Source organism: Saccopteryx bilineata, chromosome 2 (genome assembly GCF_036850765.1).
Source record: "Saccopteryx bilineata isolate mSacBil1 chromosome 2, mSacBil1_pri_phased_curated, whole genome shotgun sequence".
NCBI classification, from domain to species: domain Eukaryota; kingdom Metazoa; phylum Chordata; class Mammalia; order Chiroptera; family Emballonuridae; genus Saccopteryx; species Saccopteryx bilineata.
Window position 1 is genome coordinate 249,233,133 of NC_089491.1, and position 23,374 is coordinate 249,256,506.

Genomic DNA, 23,374 nt, shown 5'->3' on the forward strand with positions numbered 1-23,374 from the left:
CTCTCTCCCTACTCCTGCAGCCATGGCTTGATTAGTTTGAGCACATCAGCCCTGGGTGCTGAGGATGGCTCTGTGGAGCCTCCGCCTCAGGCAGTAAAAATAACTTGGTTGCAAACATGGCCCAAGATACTCAGAGCATTGGCCCCAGATGGGGGTTGCTGAGTGGATCCCGGGGTGGGGCACATGTGGGAGTCTGTCTCTCTATCTCTCCTCCTCTTACTTTGAAAAAAAAGAAGAAAAACATTTTTATTTTTTATGTGTGTTTAGTGTTTAGAATTTTCTACGTATAAGGTCTTGTCTTTTCTGAATAGTAGTTTTACTTCTTCCTTTCCAATTTGGATATCTTTTATCTTTTTTTTCTTGCCTGATTAACCTAGTTAGAAGTACCAAATACTAGGTTGAATAGGAGTGGCAAAAGTGTGCGCCCTTCTCTCCCTCTCTCTCTCTCTCTCTCTCCTCTAAAATGAATAAATAAATAAAAATTAAAATTAAAAAATTAAAAAATAAAAGTCTGACCTGTGGTGGCGCAGTGGATCAAGCATCGACCTGGAATGCTGAGGTTGCTGGTTCAAAACCCTGGGCTTGCCTGGTCAAGGCACATATGGGAGTTGATGCTTCCTGCTCCTCCCCCCTTCCCTCCCCTCTCTTCTCTAAAATGAATAAATAAATAAAAATTAAAAAAAAAAATTAAAAGTGTGCACCCTTGTATTGCTCCTGATTTTACCAATGATTATGATGTAGGCTTCAAGGTTTTCATATGTGGCTTTTTGTTCGTGTGAGGAAGTTCCTTTCTATTCCTACCAACAGTTAGAGTTGCTCATTGACACATCCTCCCAGCATTGGGTAGTGTCAATGTTTTAGGTTTTTGTCCTTGCTCAGCTCTATAGGTGAGGGGAAGCTGGGGGAGCAGCTGAGGCTCTGTTCCTTTTTTCTTTCAGTGTTGTTTTGTTTTGGTTTAATGTGTCTAGCTTAGTGGTTAGACAGTCCTATACCTTACATCAGGGGTCCCCAAACTTTTTACACAGGGGGCCAGTTCACTGTCCCTCAGACCATTCGAGGGCTCCCACATACAGTGCTCCTCTCACTGACCACCAATGAGAGAGTTGCCCCTTCTGGAAGTGCGGCGGGAGCTGGATAAATGGCCTCGGGGCCAAATTGCGACCCGCGGGCTGTAGTTTGGGGACGCCTGCCATAGTGTTACCTCTATATTTCTAGTATCCCAACTGGCACCATACATAGTTATCACAATATTATTGACTGTATGTCTTAAGCTTTACTTAAGTCACCATGACTATTTTAGAACTGCCCGTTGGTGCTGCTTATTCTCTTCACCTCTTATACCGAGTACCCCAACCCCCTCCACCAGTTCTTTCTTTATGTCTATGAGTCTGTTTTAAGTTTTTTTCTTTTTTCTTTTTTTTTTTTTTTTTTTTTACAGAGACAGAGTCAGAAAGAGGGATAGATAGGGACAGACAGACAGACAGGAACGGAGAGAGATGAGAAGCATCAATCATTAGTTTTTCGTTGCAACACCTTAGTTGTTCATTGATTGCTTTCTTAAATGTGCCTTGACTGTGGGGCTACAGCAGACCGAGAAACCCCTTGCTTGAGCCAGTGACCTTGGGTCAAAGCTTGTGAGTTTTGCTCAAACCAGATGAGCCCGTGCTCAAGCTGGTGACCTCAGGTCTCGAACCTGGGTCCTCCGCATCCTAGTCCGACGCTCTATCCACTGCACCACCGCCTGGTCAGGCGAGTCTGTTTTAATTTTGTTTGTTTATTTTATACTTTAGATTCCACGTATAATTGAAATTATATTTGTCTTTCTCTGATGATTTGATTTATTTTACTGAGCATAATACCCTCTTGGTGTATCCATGCTTTCGCAAATGGTAGGTTCCGTATGTTTTTTTTAATGGCTGAGCAATATTCCATCGTATATATGTACCACAGCTTTTTTTATCCACTCATCTGTTGGATTGCTTGGGATCCTTTCATAGCTTGGCTATTGTAAATAACACTACAACAAACATAGGGGTGCGTGTATTATTTGGAATTAGTGTTTTGGGCTTCTTCGGATAAATTCCCAAAAGAAAAATCTCGCTGGGTCATAAGCCAGTTTTGTTTGTAACTTTTTGAGGTTAAAAACCTCCATACTGTTTTCCATAGTGGGTGCACTAATTTGCAATCCCACCAATAGTGGGATTTTTCTCCAGATCCTTACAAGTTCTTGTCATTTGTGGATTTATTGATGGTAGCCTTCTAACACGTGTGAGGTGCTATCTCTTGTGGTTTTAAGTTGCAGAGGTTTTTTTTTTCTTCGGGTATCTCTCTGAGGCTCTTAAGCCATTCGAGTGTCCAGGCCCTGGGGACTAGATCTTTGAGTGGTCATAGGGACAGGAGCATGGGGCATGGCTCTGGCCCTGCCTAGCAACCAGCTAGGGACCAGCTATCTAGCTATCTCCTCCTGGCGAGACTAAGCTGGCCAGGATCTAGAGTCAGTCAACACTCACTGTCATTTGGGTTGGGTTCTTTACCTCTGGTGTGACTCTTAATATTTAAAAAAAATAGAGATATGCAGAAGACATTTGATATAGAGCTGTTATCCAAAATATACAAAGAACTCTTAAAACTCAACAATAAGAAAACAAAGACTAGTCTGACCAGGCAGTGGTGCAGTGGATAGAGCATCGGACTGGGACGTGGAGGACCCAGGTTTGAAACCCCAAGGTTGCTGGCTTGAGCGCAGGCTCATCTGGTTTGAACAAGGCTCACCAGCTTGAGGTGAAGGTCTCTGGCTTGAGCAAGGGGGTCACTCAGTCTATTGTAGCCCCTGGGTCAGGGCACATATGAGAAAGCAATCGAGCAACTAGGGTGCTGCAATTGATAAAGAATTGATGCTTCTCATCTCTCTCCCTTCCTGTCTGTCCCACTCACTGTCACAAAAGAAAAGGGAGGGGAGGGGAAGGGAGAAAGAGAGAAAGAAAACAGAGACTGGCCTGGCCTGTGGTGGCACAGTGGCTAGAGCTTTGACTTGGGATGCTGAAGACCCAGATTCAAAATCCCAGCCTTGGCTAGGTGGCTCAGTTGGTTAGAGCCTCGTCCCAAAACACAGAGGTTGCCGATTTGATCCTCAGGCAGGGAAAATACAGGAACAGATTGATGTTCCTGTTTCTGTCTCTCCCCTCCTTTCTTTCTAAAGTCAATAAAATAAACACTGAAAGAAAAAGAAATCCCTAGGTCGCCAGCTTGAGCATGGGGTCATGTCTGTCGTCGCTGCCTTGAGTCCAGAGGTCACTGGTTTGAAGCCCAAGATCACTGGCTTGAGCAGGGGGTCACTGGCTCCACTGGAGTCCCTCATCTCCAGCCCCCATGAAGGCATATATGAGAAGCAATAAACAACTAAAGTTATGCAACTGCAAATTAATGTTTCTCATCTTTCCCCTTCCTCCCTTCCTTTCTCCCTCTCCCCATCCTCACTTACAAATACATACATACATACATACATACATAAATAAATAAATAAATAAATAAAATTTATTGATTGATTTTTAGAGGGAGAGGAAAGGAGAGAAAGAGGTAAAAAAATATTGATTTGTTGTTTCACTTATGTATGTGTTCATTGTTTCTTGTATGTGCCCTGACCAGGGTTTAAACACATAATGATGGAGTATTGGATCAACACTCTAATCAACTGAGCTACCCAGCCAGAAGTTTTGGTCGTTTCTTACAAAACTAAACATATTCTTACCCTACAATCCAGCTGTCACGCTCCTTGTATTTAACTCAAAGGAATTGAAAGTTTATGTCTATGTAAAATCCTGCATCCAGATATTTATAGGAGTTTTTTTGGTAATGGCCAAAACTTGGAGGTAACCAAGATGCCCTTCAGTAGATGAATTGACAATTCAGCTGTGGTACATCTAAACAATGGAGTATTATTTAGTGCAGTGGTCAGCAAACTCGTTAGCAGAGCCAAATTTTTTAAACTTAAACTATGATATATAGGTAGGTGCATTCCTTATCGAGGTAGCGCCCGCATGTGGTATTTTGTGCAAGATCCACACTCACGGGGCCAAAGAGCCGCATGTGGCTCATGAGCCACAGTTTGCCAACCACTGATTTAGTGCTAAAGGCAAATGAGCTGTCAAGCCATAAAAAGACATGGAGGAACCTTAAATGCAAAGTACTTAGTGAAAGAAGCCAGTATAAAAAGGCTACCGCCTGACCAGGTGGTGGCGCAGTGGATAGAGCGTTGGACTGGGATGCGGAGGACCCAGGTTCAAGACCCCGAGGTTGCCGGCTTGAGTGCAGGCTCATCTGGCTTGAGCAAAAAGCTCACTAGCTTGGACCCAAGGTCACTGGCTTGAGCAAGGGGTTACTCGGTCTGCTGAAAGCCCACGGTCAAGGCACATATGAGAAAGCAATCAATGAACAACTAAGATGTCGCAACGAAAAACTGATGATTGATGCTTCTCATTTCTCTGCATTCCTGTCTGTCCCTATCTCTGACGTCTGTAAAAAAAAAAAAAAGGCTACCTACCTACTGTATGATTCCAACTATAGTGTATGATACCATATGTACAACACCAAGAGAGTAAACTCTGTTGGCCTAGCGTGCGGAGGACCCGGGTTCGATTCCCGGCCAGGGCACACAGGAGAAGCGCCCATTTGCTTCTCCACCCCTCCGCCGTGCTTTCTTCTCTGTCTCTCTCTTCCCCTCCCGCAGCCAAGGCTCCATTGGAGCAAAGATGGCCCGGGCGCTGGGGATGGCTCTGTGGCCTCTGCCTCAGGCGCTAGAGTGGCTCTGGTCGCAACATGGTGACGCCCAGGATGGGCAGAGCATCGCCCCCTGGTGGGCAGAGCATCGCCCCATGGTGGGCGTGCCAGGTGGATCCCGGTCAGGCGCATGCGGGAGTCTGTCTGACTGTCTCTCCCTGTTTCCAGCTTCAGAAAAATGAAGAAAAAAAAAAAAAAAAGAGTGAACTCTAATGTAAACTGTGGAATCTGGGTGATAATGATATGTCACTGTGGGATGATAGATTATAACAAATATACCATGCTATCTATTGTAAGATGTTGATAGTTGGGGAGGTTGTGCATGTGCAGGCCAGGGTAATTTTGCGGTGAAACTAAAACTGCCCTTTTTTTTTTTTTTTTTTTTTTTTCTGAAGTTGGAAACGGGGAGGCAGTCAGACAGACTCCCACATGCGCCCGACCGGGATCCACCCGGCATGCCCACCAGGGGCGATGCTCTGCCCATCTGGGGCATTGCTCTATTGCAACCAGGGCCATTCTAGTGCCTGAGGCAGAGGCCATGGAGCCATCCTCAGCGCCCGGGCCAACTTTGCTCCAATGAAGCCTTGGCTGCAGGAGGGGAAGAGAGAGACAGAGAGGAAGGAGAGGGGGAGGGGTGGAGAAGCAGATGGGCACTTCTGTGTGCCCTGGCCTGGAATCAGACCCAGGACTCCTGCATGCCAGGGCGACGCTCTACCACTGAGCAAACCAGCCAGGACCTCTAAAACTGCTTTTAAAAATAAAGTCTGTTATGTCCATGACCAAGGTGGTTGTCCATAAGGAGACCAAAATCCTCTGAGGAGTGAGCTCAGGAATCGTTTACCCCCAACTCCCTGCTCATCTCCCATCCAAGAGAAAACCAGAGAAATGAAGAAGAAACTAGCCTGCAGTCACATTTCAGACTTTCAAGATTATTCTAAAGCACCAGAAAATTAATTTTCATTTTCCATTTGGAGTTTATACCAACAGTCTTCTAGATATCACTGATCCCTTTGAATGCCTTTTTCTATATTGTGATACTAGAAACTGTTCAATTTTAAAAAAATAATAATAATAATAGGGAAGGCCTGACCAGGTGGTGGCGCAGTGGATAGAGCGTCGGACTGGGATGCGGAAGGACCCAGGTTCGAGACCCCGAGGTCGCCAGCTTGAGCGCGGGCTCATTTGGCTTGAGCAAAGAGCCCACCAGTTTGGACCCAAGGTCGCTAGCTCCAGCAGGGGGTTACTTGGTCTGCTGAATGCCCACGGTCAAGGCACATGTGAGAAAGCAATCAATGAACAACTAAGAAGTCGCAATGCGCAACGAGAAACTGATGATTGATGCTTCTCATCTCTCTCCTTTCCTGTCTGTCTGTCCCTGTCTATCTCTGCCTCTGTTAAAAATAAATAAATAAATAAAGTTAAAAAAAAAAAATAGGGAAGGGGGCGGGGCCGGCAAGGGGGGGTGGGAGTAATGGAATTATATTGAGTTGGACACTTGAATTCATGTTAACACAATAAATTAAAATTAATTTAAAAAGAAAATAATAATAAAGTCTATTTAGCCTGACGAAGCAGTTGTGCAGTGGTTAGAGTGTCGGCCTGGGATGCTGTTGACCCAGGTTTGAAAGCCAAGGTCCCATCTTGAGTGTGGGCTCACTGGCTTGAGCGCAGGGTCACTGGCTTGGCTGGAGTCCCCCATCAAGGCACATATGAGAAAGCAATCAATGAATAACTAAGGTGCTGCAACCATGAGTTGATGCTTCTCATCTCTCTCCCTTCCTGTCTATTTGTCCCTGTCTCTTTGTTAAATAAATAAAGTCTGTTTAAAGAGAATATAGCAGAACATCAATCTTAGAACTTTTCATAGTTTAGCAGACATCTTGCTGTAGAAATACTGATTGTTAGTTGCCCTAAAGGTAACAAAGCTTCAGTTAATACACCACTTGAAATAAATTAATGATCAAGTGAAGTGAACATTCCTGTCTAAGCTGTAGATTTGTTTACCATGTGTGTTCATTTTGCTCTCTTCTATTTCCCTGCAGGACAACCCTCCCTATGATAAGGGAGCCTTCAGAATCGAAATAAACTTTCCAGCAGAGTACCCATTCAAACCACCGAAGATCACATTTAAAACAAAGATCTATCATCCCAACATCGATGAGAAGGGGCAGGTCTGCCTGCCAGTAATTAGTGCTGAAAACTGGAAGCCAGCAACCAAAACCGACCAAGGTAAGGCATAATCCTGTGTCCTCTGATGGTGCTCTTCTGGGTATGCTGCTGTAGGACAGGGGTTCCTCAGTGCCTGCTAATGTTGTGTCACACATAGTCCAGAGAAATCTTACCTTACCAGCTTTAATGCACACACAGTGTTGCTTGAGGTCCACCAGTCTGTGGGCATGGCACATCTCAGTCAGACTGTTGACCTGTGCAGGTATTTGAGGAGTGGGGATACATGTAGACAGACCAACCCAGTACTTGCTGCCTATGCAGTGAGGGATGTAAACACTATTCCTGGGAGTTTTCATGAAGGATTATGGGGCTGCCTCAATTGGAAAGGTGGAATGGTATTTAAGGTAGCCTCACACAGCAGTTAGCATGTGTACTTAGATATGGAGGGCAAAGGGAGATTGGAGAGGGCCTTTAGACTAAAAGACAAGCCAAAGCCACCTAGTAGGCAGCAACAGAAAGCGAGTGGCTCATAGTGGGTGTTGTGGGGGTAGGAGTACAGTCAGACTCAAGGCCTGTGTTCCCAGATGAAAGTACATAGTTGGCTTTAGCAGACCTGGAACTCCCTGGAGTTGGATGTGGCCATGTGTGTCTGTGTGTCCTGATGTCTCTGTGTAAACATACACATGCTCATTTGGTTGGGGGGAGTACTTAATTTGTTATTGTTGTTCCCCGTTGTCCCCTGGAAGTTACTAGATTTTGTTATGGACTACATCTTGTTTTTATTTCCTAATTCCAGAACTTTCTTTTGAAGTCCTAATCTTTTAATTAATTATTTTTATTTATTTTATTTTATTTTTTTTACAGAGACAGAGAGTCAGAGTGAGGGATAGACAGGGACAGATAGACAGGAACGGAGAGATAAGAAGCATCAATCATTAGTTTTTTCGTTGCGCATTGCAACACCTTAATTGTTCATTGATTGCTTTTTCATATGTGCCTTGACCGTGGGCCTTCAGCAGACCAAGTAACCCCTTGCTGGAGCCAGCGACCTTGGGTCCAAGCTGGTGAATTTTTGCTCAAACCAGATGAGCCCACGCTCAAGCTGGCGACCTCGGGGTCTCGAACCTAGGTCTTCCGCATCCCAGTCTGATGCTTTATCCCATGGGTCCCCAAACTTTTTACACAGGGGGCCAGTTCACTGTCCCTCAGACCCTTGGAGGGCCAGACTATAAAAAAAACTATGAACAAATCCCTATGCACACTGCACATATCTTAAAGTAAAAAAAAACAAAATGGGAACAAATACAATATTTAAAATAAATAACAAGTACATTTAAATCAACAAACTGACCAGTATTTCAATGGGAAATATGAGCCTGCTTTTGGCTAATGAGGTGGTCAATGTGCTCCTCTCACTGACCACCAATGAAAGAGGTGCCCCTTCCAGAAGTGTGGCGGGGGCCAGATAAATGGCCTCAGGGGGCCGCAGTTTGGGGACCCCTGCTCTATCCACTGCGCCACCGCCTGGTCAGGCTGAAGTCCTAATCTTGCATTTTGGGTGGCTTTCCTTTTTTCTTTTTCTTTTTCTTTTTTTTTTTAATTTTTATTCATTTTAGAGCGGAGAGGGGGAGAGAGAAACAGAGTGAGACAGAGAGAGGAGAGAGACTAGGAGCTGGAAGCATCAACTCCCATATGTGCCTTGACCAGGCAAGCCCAGGGTTTTGAACGACAACCTCAGCATTTCCAGGTGGACGCTTTATCCACTGCGCCACCACAGGTCAGGCTTTCTTTTTTTTTGTATTTTTCTGAAGCTGGAAACGGGGATAGACAGTCAGACTCCCGCATGCGCCCGACCGGGATCCACCTGGCACGCCCAACAGGGGGCGACGCTCTGCCCCTCCGGGGCGTCGCTCTGTCGGGACCAGAGCCACTCTAGCGCCTGGGGCAGAGGCCAAGGAGCCATCCCCAGTACCCGGGCCATCTTTGCTCCAATGGAGCCTCGCTGCAGGAGGGGAAGAGAGAGACAGAGAGGAAGGAGAGGGGGAGGGGTGGAGAAGCAGATGGGCGCGTCTCCTGTGTGCCCTGGCCGGGAATCGAACCCGGGACTTCACACCAGACCGACGCTCTACCACTGAGCCAACTAGCCAGGGCCTGGGTGGCTTTTTTTTTTAAATTGTTTTTTTTTAATTTATTCATTTTTAGGGAGGAGAGAGAGAGGGAGAGAGAGAGACAGAGAAAGAGAAGGGGGGAGGAGCTGGAAGCATCAACTCCCATATGTGCCTTGACCAGGCAAACCCAGGGTTTTGAACCGGCAACCTCAGCATTTCCAGATCGACGCTTTATCCACTGCGCCACCACAGGTCAGGCCTGGGTGGCTTTCTTATAAGTAACCAGTCAAACCATTTTAAGGTCTTTGCTGGAATTTGCGAGGTTACAAGTGGTTTTTCAGTGAATGATCTAGTCATTTTTCAGTAGAACCCCTGGAAGATGGAGTGAAAGTCTTTCACATGGACAGTTCAGCCTCAGACTCAACACAACCAAGTAGTGGAAAGGAGTGGGTGCTAAATGCCGAATCAGAATAGAAAGATCTCCAGTAGACTTAGCACATGGTCGTATACAAATTGACATTTATAAAAGCTTACAAAGTGAATAAGTGCATGTGCCTGATTTTTTTTCCTTTTCTACACAAATTCCTGACTTTGTGTTGGAAGCCTGTAGCTGGCAAGGGCATTTGCCAAATTGTATGTATTAAACACCATGTCTGGGGAGGGGAAATCCTTCCAGTCCAGACTAACAGGTGGAAGGTGGGCTGGACAAGATGTGTTGTGACACACCAGGATTAGAGAGACTTGCAGGAGATAAACACAAGGAAAAGTGTTTTGTCACCTCTTACAGGGGCTGGCTTCCCAAGAGGGCTGATTATTCCTATTTTGGGTTGATAAAAATATTCTGGTAAATACTTTTAAAAGAGTATTTTTTGGCATGTGAATTTTTCTCTCTTTTTTAAAGAAGGTAAAGCAGCAGAAATAGCTTGAGAAAAGTTAGAAACAAGGCAAAATTATATCAAACAGGAAGCTTGTAGGAGTTGGCAATAATAATACCAGGAGAAACTAGTAAACTAGTTTTGCTCAGTCATGTGTCTGGTTCCAGTAGATATCTTAGCAGCAGAGCAAGAGCTCAGTTGGGTGATTTAATGAGATGACATATAAGATATAGCTAGTAACAAAGCCAGCATAATACTGATTCTATAGGTGTAAAACAACATAAAATTATATGGCCTAACCTGTGGTGGCGCAGTGGCTAAAGCGTTGACATGGAACACTGAGGTTGCTGGTTTGAAACTCTGGGCGTGCCCAAGGTCAAGGCACATACGGGAAGCGACTACTATGACTTGATGCTTCCCACTTCTCCCCCCTTTTTCTCTTTCTCTTTCTCTTTCTCTTTTTCTTTTTTTTCTCTCTCTCTTTCCCCTCTATCTAAAAATAAGTAAAAAATTAAAATAAAATTATATAGAGAAAAATAAAACAATTACAAATTGAATGTTTCGATCCCCTGTACGCTATTATAACAAATCAAGTAGATAAAATTTATAAAAAGGCCTTAAGAAATACAACAAACAGGATAAGGCTAGTTAACATTTAGAAAAAAATTTATAACTGAGGAATCTTTCTTTTTTTATTTATTTTTATTTATTCATTTTAGAGAGGAGAGGGAGAGACACAGAGAAAGAGGACAGAGCGAGAGAAGGGGGGAGGAGCTGAAAGCATCAACTCCCATATGTGCCTTGACCAGGCAAGCCCAGGGTTTTGAACCGGCGACCTCAGCATTTCCAGGTCGACGCTTTATCCACTGCGCCACCACAGGTCAGGCCAAGGAATCTTTTTATTGATTTCAGTGAGAGAAGAAGGGGGAGAGAAAGACACATCAATTTGTTGTTCCACTTACTATATTTCCCCATGTATAAGACACCTTGTTTTGAAAAATTTGGAATCTGAAAACTGGGTGTGTTTTATATAGTAGTTGTAGTTCTTCTTACTTGGATTTCCCACTTTTTCGCACTTGTTTTTGCACTCATTGTTGAAAACAGTGATTCGTCATCAGACACAGATAAGGACAAGCTAATGGATGGGAGTTCTGACTGTGATAAGGAGTTGTATGAATTTTATGATGAAAACTTGAGTTTGCCTGACTGGGCAGTGGCACAGTGGATAAAGTGCGTTGGACTGGGATGCAGAGGACCCAGGTTTGAGACCTCGAGGTCTTCAGCTTGAGCGCAGGCTCATCTGGTTTGAGCAAAAGCTCACCAGCTTGTACCCAAGGTCACTGGCTCGAGCAAGGTGTTACTCCGTCTGCTGCAGCCCCATGTTCAAGGCGCATATGAGAAAGCAATCAATGAACAACTAAGGTGTCGCAACGAAAAAACTAATGATCTGATGGTTCTCATCTCTCTCCGTTCCTGTCTGTCCCTATCTATCCCTCTCTCTGACTCTCTCTCTGCCACTTTAAACAAACAAACAAACAAAAACAACAAAAGAAACTTGAGTTCAATAATTTTATGTTATACATTTTATTTTTCAAATTTTGGGCCCCAAAATTAAGATGCATGTTATACATGGGAAAATGCGGTATTTATGAATTCATTGATTGATTCTTTTTTTTTTTCATTGGTTGATTCTTGTGTGTGTCCTGACTGGGGAGTGAGGTCACAGTCTTGGCGTATCATGACAATGCTATAACCAACTGAGCTACCCAGCCAGGATAGATTAGTTAACATTTTTATAATGCAGTCCACTGAAGGCACCATTCACATGCGACTCTGAGAATGAAGCACCCTAGATCTCCATATAATGGGGAAAATTATAGTGTTAACATCCTCTATTATAAAAAAAACTGTCAATAAGAACAAAAATGAGGAAATTTTATAGACTCTGTTCTCTGATCATATACAGGGTGGGACAAAAGTAGAATTTCTCTTGTAAGTACACAAAACATTTTATTCTTGTATTATTACTCGTCATTATACTGTTTTCCATACAAACAACTGTAAACCTACTTTTGCCATACCCTGTATAATGAGTGAATAAGAGGTAAATTTTGGAGCAAAAGCATGTGTTTCTGGGAGCATTTGGGTCAAGAATGAGATCAAGAAACCCTGGCCAGCCCTGGCCGGTTGGCTCGGCGGTGGAGCGTCGGCCTGGCGTGCGGGGGACCTGGGTTTGATTCCCGGCCAGGGCACGTAGGAGATGCGCCCATTTCCTTCTCCACCCCCCCCCCTTCCTCTCTGTCTCTCTCTTCCCCTCCCGCAGCCAGGGCTCCACTGGAGCGGGGATGGCCCGGGCGCTGGGGATGGCTCCTTGGCCTCTGCCCTGGGCGCTGGAGTGGCTCTGGTCATGGCGGGGCGATGCCCCAGAGGGGCAGAGCGTCGCCCCCTGGTGGGCAGAGCGTCGCCCCTGGTGGGCGTGCCGGGTGGATCCCGGTCGGGCGCATGCGGGAGTCTGTCCGACTGTCTCTCCCCGTTTCCAGCTTCAGAAAAAAAATACAAAAAAAAAAAAAAAAAAGAAACCCTGGCCAGACATTTATAAAGTAAAATGAGCATAATATTATATACCCACAAAATGGTGAGACCCCCTGGCTGGTTATCTCAATCAGAGCATCATCCTGAAACACCAAGGTTATAGGTTCAATTCCTAGTCAGGGCACATATGGGAAATGACCAATGGGTGTACAGCCAAGTGGAACAGCAAATGAATGCTTCTCTTTCCCTATTTCTCTCTCTCTTTCTTCTCTTTTCTTTTTACTCCCACCCTCAAATCAATCAGTAAATTATAAAGAAAGAAAGAGTCCTGGCCTGACCTGTGGTGGCGCAGTGGATAAAGTGTCGACCTGGAAATGCTGAGATCACCGGTTCGAAACCCTGGGCTTGCCTGGTCAGGGCACATGTGGGAGTTGGTGCTTCCAGCTCCTCCCCCCTGTCTCTCTCTCCTCTCTCTCTCTCTCTCTCTCTTTCCCTCTTTCACCTCTCTAGAATGAATAAATAAAATTTTTAAAATTTAAAAAAAAAAAAGAAAGAAAGAAAGAGTCCTGACCAGATAGCTTGGTTGGTTAGAGCATTGTCCTGATATGCAAAGGTTTCAGGTTCAATCCCCGATCAGGGTACATACAGGGATGATTGATATTTCTGTCTCTCTCAAATCAATAAATGAAAAATAAAATGATGAGATAGGTCCATAGCTGCAATTCGACAAGCAGTCATAGCTATCAATGTTTTTTGTTTTTTTTTTTTACAGAGGCAGAGATAGACAGGGACAGACAGACAGAAACGGAGAGAGATGAGAAGCAATCATTTGGTTTTCGTTGCGTGTTGCGACTTCTTAGTTGTTCATTGATTGCTTTCTTCTCATATGTGCCTTGACTGCGGGCCTTCAGTAGACCGAGTAACCCCTTGCTGGAGCCAGCGACCTTGGGTCCAAGCTGGTGAGCTTTTTTGCTCAAGCCAGATGAGCCCGCGCTCAAGCTGGCGACCTCGGGGTCTCGAACCTGGGTCCTTCCGCATCCCAGTCCGACGCTCTACCCACTGTGCCACCACCTGGCCAGGCGCTATCAATGTTCTTACTATCAAAACGGGCTAAGCTTAGCTGGGTTTAGCTGAGGAGCCAGAAATGCGCCCAAAGGAACATAGAAAGAAGGAAATACTCATCAGGACTACTAAATAAACTTGAAAATATATTTATTTGTTTAGAGAGGGACAGATAGTAAGGGAGAGAGATGAGAAGCATTAACTCTTTGTTGTAGCACCTTAGTTGTTCATTGATTGCTTTCTCATATGTTCCTTGTCCGGGGTCCTCCAGCTGAGCCAGTGACCCTGCACTCAAGCCTGATGAGCCTGTGCTCAAGCTGGTGGTGACCTCAGGGTTTTGAACCTCAGTCCTCAGCCTCCTAGGCCGACACTGTATCCCCTGTGCAACCACCTGGTCAGGCAACTTGAGAAAATATTTAGATTTGATCAAATAAGTAAAACCAAGTTCTCGGGAAAGAATTAAAGACAAGTAGCAAACTTGCAAAGTAAGTATCTTTTGAAAAGCATGTCTGGTTAAGGCGCATATGGGAGTTGATGCTTCCTGCTCCTCCTTTTCTTTCTCTTTCCTCTCTCTGTCTCTTTCTCTCTGTGTCTCCTCTCTCTAAAAAAATGAATAAATAAAAAATGTAAGAAAAAAAAAGAAAAGCATGTCTTAATAATTACCATATGGTTTTATACTAATATATTCGGTATTAAGATAATCATAGTAAGAAGCTGAGAGCCTGAATATCCATAACAGAGGGTGGGCAGGAAAACTTGAAATGCAATCAGAGCCCACTCACATCTGCCCCAAAGCATTCAGTTCTATGGGGTCCTGAAATGCTAATGAAGCAGCAGTTCTGCTACAAAACCCTTTCTAATCATGGGGGGGGGGGGACAAGAAGCCACCTATTTATGCTATTGGACTCAAAAAGAGTGAAGAGGCTTTGCAAGAAGATTTATTCAAGCTTCTTAGAATTTGCAGTCTGGCAACACACTGGGCATAATGTAGAAATATTTCAAAGGAGAAAGAAAAGCTGAGGGGGGTTGGTTCTTAGAGTGAAAAAGTACATTCCTGAAAAGAATCAGTCCTGCAGTTTTTTTGTTTTGTGTTTTTTTGAGAGTAGGGGAGATACAAAGACAGACTTCTGTATGCGCCCTGACTGGGATCCACTTTGCAACTCCCATCTAGGCTTGATGTTGTGCCCATCTAGGGCTGCTTGCAACCAAGCTATTTTTAGCACCTGAGGTGGAGGCTCCATGGAGCCATCCTCAGCACTCAGGCTGATGTGCTTGAACCAATCGAGCCATGGATGCGGGAGGAGGATGAAGAGAGAGAAAAGAAAGAGAAAGAAAGAGAAAGAGAAAGAAAGAGAGGGTAGGGGTGGAGAGCAGATTGTCACCTCTCCTGTGTGTCCTGAGTGGGAACTGAACCCAGGACTTCCACACACCAGGCTGACACTATTGCTGAGCCAAGGCCAGTCCTGCATATTTAGTATCAGGATTGGTCCAAAAAAGTGATTTGTAGATGTCCAGTGTCTGGACAGTGGAACAATTTCTTCTTGAAGTTATTTGGATGGTCATCTGAAGGTTTGGGGGTTTTTTTTTTACAGGGACAGAGTCAGAGAGAGGGATAGACAGGGACAGACAGACAGGAACGAAGAGATGAGAAACATCAATCATTAGTTTTTCATTGCACATTGCGACACCTTAGTTGTTCATTGATTGCTTTCTCATATGTGCCTTGACCACGGGCCTTCAGCAGACTGAGCAACCCCTTGCTAGAGCCAGTGACCTTAGGTCCAAGCTGGTGAGCCCTTGCTTAAACCAGATAAGCCCGCGCTCAAGCTGGTGACCTCGGGGTCCCAAACCTGGTTCCTCAGCATCCCAGTCCGACGCTCCATCCACTGCTCCATCGCCTGGTCAGGCTCATCTGATGGTTTGATGTATGTCCAAGCATTGACACACAGTAATCTGATGTGCATAGCAATCTAGTGCAAATTCAGAAATTTAAGACTGGTTAAGGCATGCCTCATACCTCAGCCTACTTGATTTTAATAATTTAGCAACATGATCACAGAGACTCCATTTTATTTCTTTGCTCTATTCCTCCGTGCTCTAAGTAGCATATTAGCATGCTATAAATGAAATCAAGAAAAACAAAGGAAAATGGAGCAGTCTTGTGTCTGGATGTGAGGGGTCGAGAATCTTGGGAGTGCACTGAACTACAGTATAGCCTGTGAGCTGAACACAGTGTTTTAGAGAAGCTGTAAGGTTCTGTTTGGAAGAGTGTTTGTCCCAGTGTGTTCGCCTCCCCTGACCTGACAGGAGGTAGCCTTAGTTGCTTATTTTAATGTTTGTGTGTGACTGTTTCGACGTGGGGTTCTTTGTCCTTTAGTTGATGCATGCCTTTTGTTTATGGAAAGTAAAAGGGATTTTCCATTTGAGTTATTATCATTTACTTTTAAAATATTTATATGTTGCCTGACTGGTGATTGTACAGCAGATAGAGCGCCGACCTAGGAGGCTGAGGTCCCAGGTTCAAAACTCTGAGGTCACCAGCTTGAGTACTTGTCTGGCTTGTCTAGATTGAGCCCAAGGTTGCTGGGTTGAGCAAAGTGTCACTGGCTCAGTTGGAGCTGCCCCCGCCCCCCACCCTTACCCCTGTCAAGACACATATGAGAAGCAATTAGTGAACAACTAAAAAGTGCCACAACTACAAGTTGATGTTACTCATCTCTTTTCTAAAAAATATAGATAGATAGATAGATAGATAGATAGATAGATAGATAGAACATTTATATTAAAAAGTGGAGCCTGACCAGGCGGTGGCGCAGTGGATAGAGCATCAGACTGGGATGCCGAGGACCCAGGTTCGAGATCCCGAGGTCACCAGCTTGAGCACGGGCTCATCTGGTTTGAGCAAAGCTCACCAGCTTGGATCCAGGGTTACTGGCTCGAGCAAGGGGTTACTCGGTCTGCTGTAGCCCCATGGTCAAGACACATATGAGAAAGCAATCAATGAACTAAGGTGTCACATCGCGCAATGAAAATTAATGATTGATGCTTCTCAGCTCTCCATTCCTGTCTGTCTGTCCTTGTCTGTCTCTCTCTCTGTAAAAAAAAAAAAAAGTGGACTTTTGAGAAATATATTAAGTAAATTTTTATTTAGGCTGTATGTGGATATATGGCAAATAGTGGAATACCAATGGTTGAAGTTGGGGAAATAAGAATAAGCAAAATAGCTTTATGATCATTTCTGCTCAGGTAGGTAAAAATCAAATATAGAAGGGATGCATTTTGAAATAAGAGAGATAGCCTGGCTTGTGGATAGTCTTGCTGGTGGCGCAATGGATAAAGTGTTGACTTGGAATACTGAGGTCACCGATTTGAAACGCCTGGCTTGCCCAATCAAGGCACATAGGACAACCAATCAATGAACAACTAAAGTGAAACAACTATGAGTTGATTTCTCACTCCACTCCCCACCCCCACCCCCAGTAAAATCAGTAAATAAAATCTTTAAAGCCCTGGCCAGTTGACTCAGTGGTAGAGCATTGGCCTGTGTGTGGATGTCCCAGGTTCGATTCCTGGTCAGGGTACACAAGAGAAACGCCCATTTGCTTCTCCACACACACCCCCCCCTTCTCTCTTTTCTCTTCTCTCTCTCGCTCTCTTGCTCTCTTCCTCTTTTCCTCCTGCAGCCATGGCTCAGTTGGATCAAGTTTGACCCCAGGCACTGATGATGACTCCATGGCCTCTGCCTCAGGTTCTAAGAAGAGCTTGGTCCGTCGCTAAGCGGTGGAACAAAACCCCAGATGGGCAGGGCATCGCCCCCTAGTGGGCTTGTGGGGTAGGTCCCCCTTTGGGCTTATATGAGAGTCTGTCTCTCTGCCTCCCCTCCTCTCACTGAATAAAAAAATAAATAAATCTTTAAAAAGAAAGAAAGGAGATAAAAAGATACCTCTAACAGGATGTGATTCCTGTTAGAAATACTACAGGTATAGTGTCCTTGAGAGTGGCATGGATATTGAATTAGAGACTGCCCTGACCTGCAGAGAAACTTCCAGGTCTTTCATTCCTACTTGCTATTCACAGTCCACCCTTCTTGCCCAGACATCCTTCCTCCTTGCTTAGCCTTGGCCCCATTATCCTGCAGTGTGACCCTTTCCTGCCTTGATTTCCCTATCTCACCTGTGCCCACTATGGTCATGGGAACCCTTGATGGCTTCTGTCTCATTTGGTAGCAAATATGGGGCAGGCGTATTTTGGATTCCTGGACAGGAGTACTTTGTGCTGTTCCCCTCATTCAGCACTAGCATTTTAATCCATTCCTGGTAATGCTGGCATGAAAAACATGGGCCCCTGATAAAGGAATCCATGGTATTGGCAGTCCAGAGGAGAGGTGGTCTTTTTGCTAGGAATGTGGCAGTGGGAAGGAATGCAGCATTCTGGGGGTACTGGTCCTGATGAAGTCAGGGGGTAAGAGGAAGTATATGTGAAAAGGTGTGGTGGATGCATGCACCCAACTTTGAGGAGGCATGGGACTCCTGGACCTTCCATACTTCTCCCTGATCTCCCTCTCCCACCTTCGATTCCCTCATTAGCTTTCTGTTCCAGGCAGGGCTAGCCTTCTAGCATATCTAAGATTTATTGCTCTTTGGGGTAGCATTGTAGAACCCACCCCAAGCCATTAGTGTAACTTTTGCTTCTGGAATGGACAGTGTGATGCCACTGGGACTTAACTTCCCAGTCGTTAGACAAGGTGGTCAAATGAACCTTTCTCAGCTGGTTCAGAAAGTCCTTGGGGTCTTTCAGGGTGGGCTCATTTACATGGTGCAGGCCTATCTCATACCCTTCATTCTCATACTCATTGAAACTACGCTGAACTGAATGCAGTTCTGGAACATCACCCAGTCCTGCCCTGGAAAAGCTGCATGTGTGCATGAGAAAGAGAGAGAGAGACAGTGAGTGTGCCAGGCCTGAAGTCTCCAGAGTTCAGAGAGGGATAGGAGTGATTGGGGGTTGGGACATCCTCACATGTCCGTTCAGGAAGGTTCCTGGGGGAGAAGGAGGCCTCATTCTGAACAGTTACTCCTGTTGACTGTTTATTGTCCATCACTTTCTCCTAATCACAGAGAAAGTTAAGTGCTGGTGGTTAGAATTTTGGATAAATTAGGACACGTAGATATATCTTAGAAGCACATAGATGTACATCAGTATTAGAGTCAGAGTTGAGTACCTTTTTTTAAATTGCATTTTATTATTTAAAATTTTTTATTTTTTCAAGTGACCGGGATCTACCTGGCAATCCCAATGCTCTGCCCATTTGGGGCCATGCTTGCAAACTGAGCTATTCCTAGCACTTGAGGTGAAGGCTCCACTGAGCCATCCTCAGTGCCTGGGGCCCACACACTCAATCAATCAAGCATGGCTATAGGAGGAGAAAAGAAAGGGGCGGGGGAGAGGGAGAGGTAGAGAAGCAGGTGGTTGCTTCTCCTGTGTGCCCTAACTCGGAATTAAACCTGGGACATCTAGCCTGACCTGTGGTGGCACAGTGGATAAAGTGTCAACCTGGAAATGTTGAGGTTGCTGGTTCGAAGCCCTGGGCTCACCCTGTATAGGCACATATGGGAGTTGATGCTTCCTGCTCCTCCTCCCTCCTCTCTCTCTCTCTCTCTCTCTCTCTCTCCTTCCTCTCAAGTGAATAAATAAAATCTTTTAAAAAAACAACAACAGGCCCTGGCCGGTTGGCTCAGCGGTAGAGCGTCGGCCTAGCGTGCGGAGGACCCGGGTTCGATTCCCGGCCAGGGCACATAGGAGAAGCGCCCATTTGCTTCTCCACCCCTCCGCCGCGCCTTCCTCTCTGTCTCTCTCTTCCCCTCCCGCAGCCAAGGCTCCATTGGAGCAAAGATGGCCCGGGCGCTGGGGATGGCTCTGTGGCCTCTGCCCCGGGCGCTAGAGTGGCTCTGGTCGCAACATGGCGACACCCAGGAGGGTCGCAACATGGCGACGCCCAGGATGGGCAGAGCATCGCCCCCTGGTGGGCAGAGCGACGCCCCTGGTGGGCGTGCCGGGTGGATCCCGGTCGGGCGCATGCGGGAGTCTGTCTGACTGTCTCTCCCTGTTTCCAGCTTCGGAAAAATGCAAAAAAAAAAAAAACAACAACAAAAAACCTGGGACATCTACATGTTGGGCCAATGCTCTACCACTGAGCCAACCAGCCACAACCTATTTTTAAAATTTTTTATTGAATTTATTTATTTATTTACAGAGACAGAGAGTCAGAGAGGAATAGATAGGGACAGACAGACAGGAACGGAGAGAGATGAGAAGCATCAATCATCAGTTTTTCTTTGGGACTCCTTAGTTCATTGATTGCTTTCTCATATGTGCCTTGACCGCAGGCTTTCAGCAGACCGAGTAACCCCTTGCTCGAGCCAGCGACCTTGGGTCCAAGCTGGTGAGCTTTTTTTTGCTCAAACCAGATGAGCCCGTGCTCAAGCTGGCGACCTTGGGGTCTCGAACTTGGGTCCTTCCGCATCCCAGTCCGACACTCTATCCATTGCACCACCACCTGGTCAGGCTATTGAATTTATTGAGGTAACATTGTTTAAAATTATATACGTTTCAGGTCAGAGTTGCACATCTTGCCTGGCTCTTTCTGAGACTGTTTTAACCATCAATGCTTTTCTCCTTTTCTTGGCAGTAATCCAGTCCCTCATAGCACTGGTGAATGACCCCCAGCCCGAGCACCCACTTCGGGCTGACCTAGCTGAAGAATACTCTAAGGACCGTAAAAAATTCTGTAAGAATGCTGAAGAGTTTACAAAGAAATATGGGGAAAAGCGACCTGTGGACTAAAATCTGCCACAATTGATTCCAGCGAGTGTGAGCAGAGACCCCGAGCAGTGCATTGAGACATCCCGCAAAGCAGGACTCTGTGGAAAATTGACAGGTGCCACCGCCTGGTGTTCGCTTGTGGCAGTTACTAACTTTCTACAGTTTTCTTAATCAAAAGTGATCTAGGTAACCTGTAAAGAAAGGATTAAAAATTTAAGATGTTCTAGTTCTGCTTTCTTTGTTTTAAAAATCACTGCTTCATTCTACTCTTAAAGAATGGTGTTTTTTTTCTTGTCCCAATTTATCCAAAATATTCGATTTACATTTAGACCTTAAGGTTTAAAATAAAAGGTTGTGGTTCCCCTTTCTTCCCCTGCCCTTGCAACTCCCACTTTCCTGCATTCAGTTTATTTTTCACTCATTCACTTCCCCAGACCCATGCCACATCTCCTCCACAAAGGAGAAGAGACAGCTCTGTCCAGTCTGGTGGCTTCTCTTCTCTCATCTTGCACTGCCCAGTGTGGGAGTTTGTTCAAATTGTCCTGGTTCCAATTTATAGTATCTTTTTAAAAAAATTTTAAAACAAATAACTACTATCACCACCTCCACCACTACCAACCCCCCAAAAAAGCTGTGAAAAGGGAGGCCCAGCTCTTATGTAAAACTCTGACCAATGTTACCACAATATGTTGATTAAAAGTCAACCCTGATGTCTGTGGATGACTGAACTCCAGCCTGGCCCAGCCTGCTTGGGGAAACCCTGCAATATCAGGTCTGTAGCCACCCCAGGGGAGGGCCTGCCAGCCGGAGGACGACGCTGCACTTGTGTGAGGAATTTCTCTTCAGAGAGGCTTCTGAGGTCAAAGGTTGGCGCTCTTCCCGGCAGCCATTTTAGAAGATGTGCTGGTCATTGCAGACAACGCTAAAGCCAGAATATCCATTTGAAATTCCACACTCACCTGTCAGCAGGCTCCATCCGAACGTGCCATGGAGCTCACTCTCCAAATCCTCAGTGCAGCAGCCCCATCTCAGCCCTCCCTCAGCATGGTTTGACCCTTTGCGGGGTTGGAATTGGCAGGACTTGGCTATAGCCAGCACCAGTCTGGGGTCAGCAGCACCCAAATGGCCTCCGGCCTTTTCCTTCGAAGCAACCAGCCAGACTGACCCAGGAACAAGATGGCCTTCCCTCTCCCTCTGGACTCACAGCCTTTGCAGAGTCAAGCTCCACTTGAAGCTCACTCAATAATATCCTTTACATGTGTTTTATATTGTTTTGACTGCCTTTTTTTGTAGAAATAAAAATTGACCTTAGAATTTATCCTCAGATGAACTTGTAAGGATTTGAATGTTACTGTCTTTTTCAAAGCAGGTGGGACTGAAATAGTAGAGAATACATGTCACTGACACCCAGAGGAAGCCAATGGTCCCAAAGCCATGCGTCTCTATATACACTTCTGCCACTGTTGGCTTCCATTTTTGGCTCTCTGGGGTACTAGATTTTGTGGAGAAATGAGTTAAGAAAACTTTGCTTTATTTTAAATTTATTTCTAAAACTTGAGGACTTTCCAGGATTTATGACCTGTAACACAGCTTGGTTTTTTACCTGTGCAGAAATGGGAGTGATGGGTAGGTTAGGCAGCATAATGTTTAGTTGTCCAGGTGCGTGGCCCCTGCAGTGTGTCAATTAACTCAGCTTCTTTAGTCCTAGATACTCAAGGGGCAGGTTCTGGAGATGTCTGGAGGGCTGGGTCGGCATTTCCACATATCGTGTCATTAGCAGGAAGATGATGGTAGACTTTTATTTCACTCACATACAGATTTGTAATAAATGCCAAAATCCATCAGAAATGATCTAAATAAGCCACCATTGTTGCTTCTCTGAATCCAAAATGATTACCATTTTTGGAAACTATCCCATTGCTTTATGTTTCTACCAGTGTAGTTTGGCCTGCCTGTCACCCCTTACTTTTCTGTTCACCATGTGAGGATACTTGTATCAAAGCCAGCAGCCCCTTGGGGGACTCGGCCCTGGCATTGTACGCCATGGTTTGCCCTGGGAGAAGAAGGCCGTGGTTGGTTGTTGAGCCCTCGAGGCAGGCTTTGAGCACGCTGGCACCCTGGCAGTTCCACAATAGTTGGGTCCTTTAGGGAAGGGGAGAGCTGTCACCACTGACCTAAGCCTGCTCAGGAATTCACACCTGCCTGAACCAAACCAAAGTGGGCCTGGTCCTCCCTTTCCTCCCTGCCCCTGCCACCCATGGCAGAGAATAGGCTTTCTAAGATGCTGCAATCCCGTTCTGCTGCCCTTAATAAAAATGCTCTCCAACACTGGTGTGGTCGTGTGGGTTTCTTCCTTACTGGCGGTGGTCAGTGCTGGGGGCCTGTGCTTTTAGAGGTGGGCAGGGGTGGCTGTGGCCTCTGGTCTCCTTCAGCTTTTACTCGTCTCTCTCCAGGCTCAGCCTCCAAAAGAAGTACATAGAAGTCTTTCCCAACAGGAGCAGAAAAGGCTGAAGAGTCCAGATTATTGAGGTCTGAAGAGGAATCCCGTAGGTATCTGGGTTGGGGACAGCACCCCTATGTATATGCATCACTTCAGTCCTGTCAGCTCTAAGAGAGTGGTATTATCCACATTTGGCAGAGGAACAAACTGGCTGTTTTTTGTTTTTTTTTCTTAGCAAGAGAGACAGGAAGGGAAAGATGACGAGAGTCATCTTGTAGTTTTGGCACTTCAGTTGTTCATTGATTGTTTCTCATACGTGCCTTGACCAGGGGACTCATGCTGAGTCCCTGACCCCTTAGCTTCAGTGACCTTAGGCTTGAAGCCAGCAACCATGAGATCATGTCAATGAGTGAACCCCCACTCAAGCTGGTGAGCCTGTGCTCAAGGTGGCAGGCAACCTTAGGTTGAATCTGGGTCCTCAGAGTCCCAGGTCAACACTATCCACCACACCACCACCAGTCAGACAGCAAATTGGCTGTCTTGATCAGGTCATGGAACTAATGAGGGTGTACCTGAGGGTGATACTAGAC

At 45.5% G+C, this 23,374-nt stretch overlaps 1 protein-coding gene across 3 annotated transcripts in view; it reads left to right on the plus strand.

The window, feature by feature from the left end:
• UBE2L3 (ubiquitin conjugating enzyme E2 L3) overlaps window positions 1-21,668 on the plus strand; it is a 57,916-nt gene extending 36,248 nt beyond the window's left edge. For all 3 annotated transcript variants that reach the window (XM_066259970.1, XM_066259972.1, XM_066259971.1), the window contains exons 3-4: window positions 6,819-7,005; window positions 20,211-21,668. In XM_066259970.1, the coding sequence (XP_066116067.1) occupies window positions 6,819-7,005; window positions 20,211-20,365 (342 nt within the window). In that variant the 3' untranslated portion in view covers window positions 20,366-21,668. The remainder of the gene's footprint in view (window positions 1-6,818; window positions 7,006-20,210) is intronic.
• The last annotated feature ends 1,706 nt before the right edge of the window (window positions 21,669-23,374 follow it).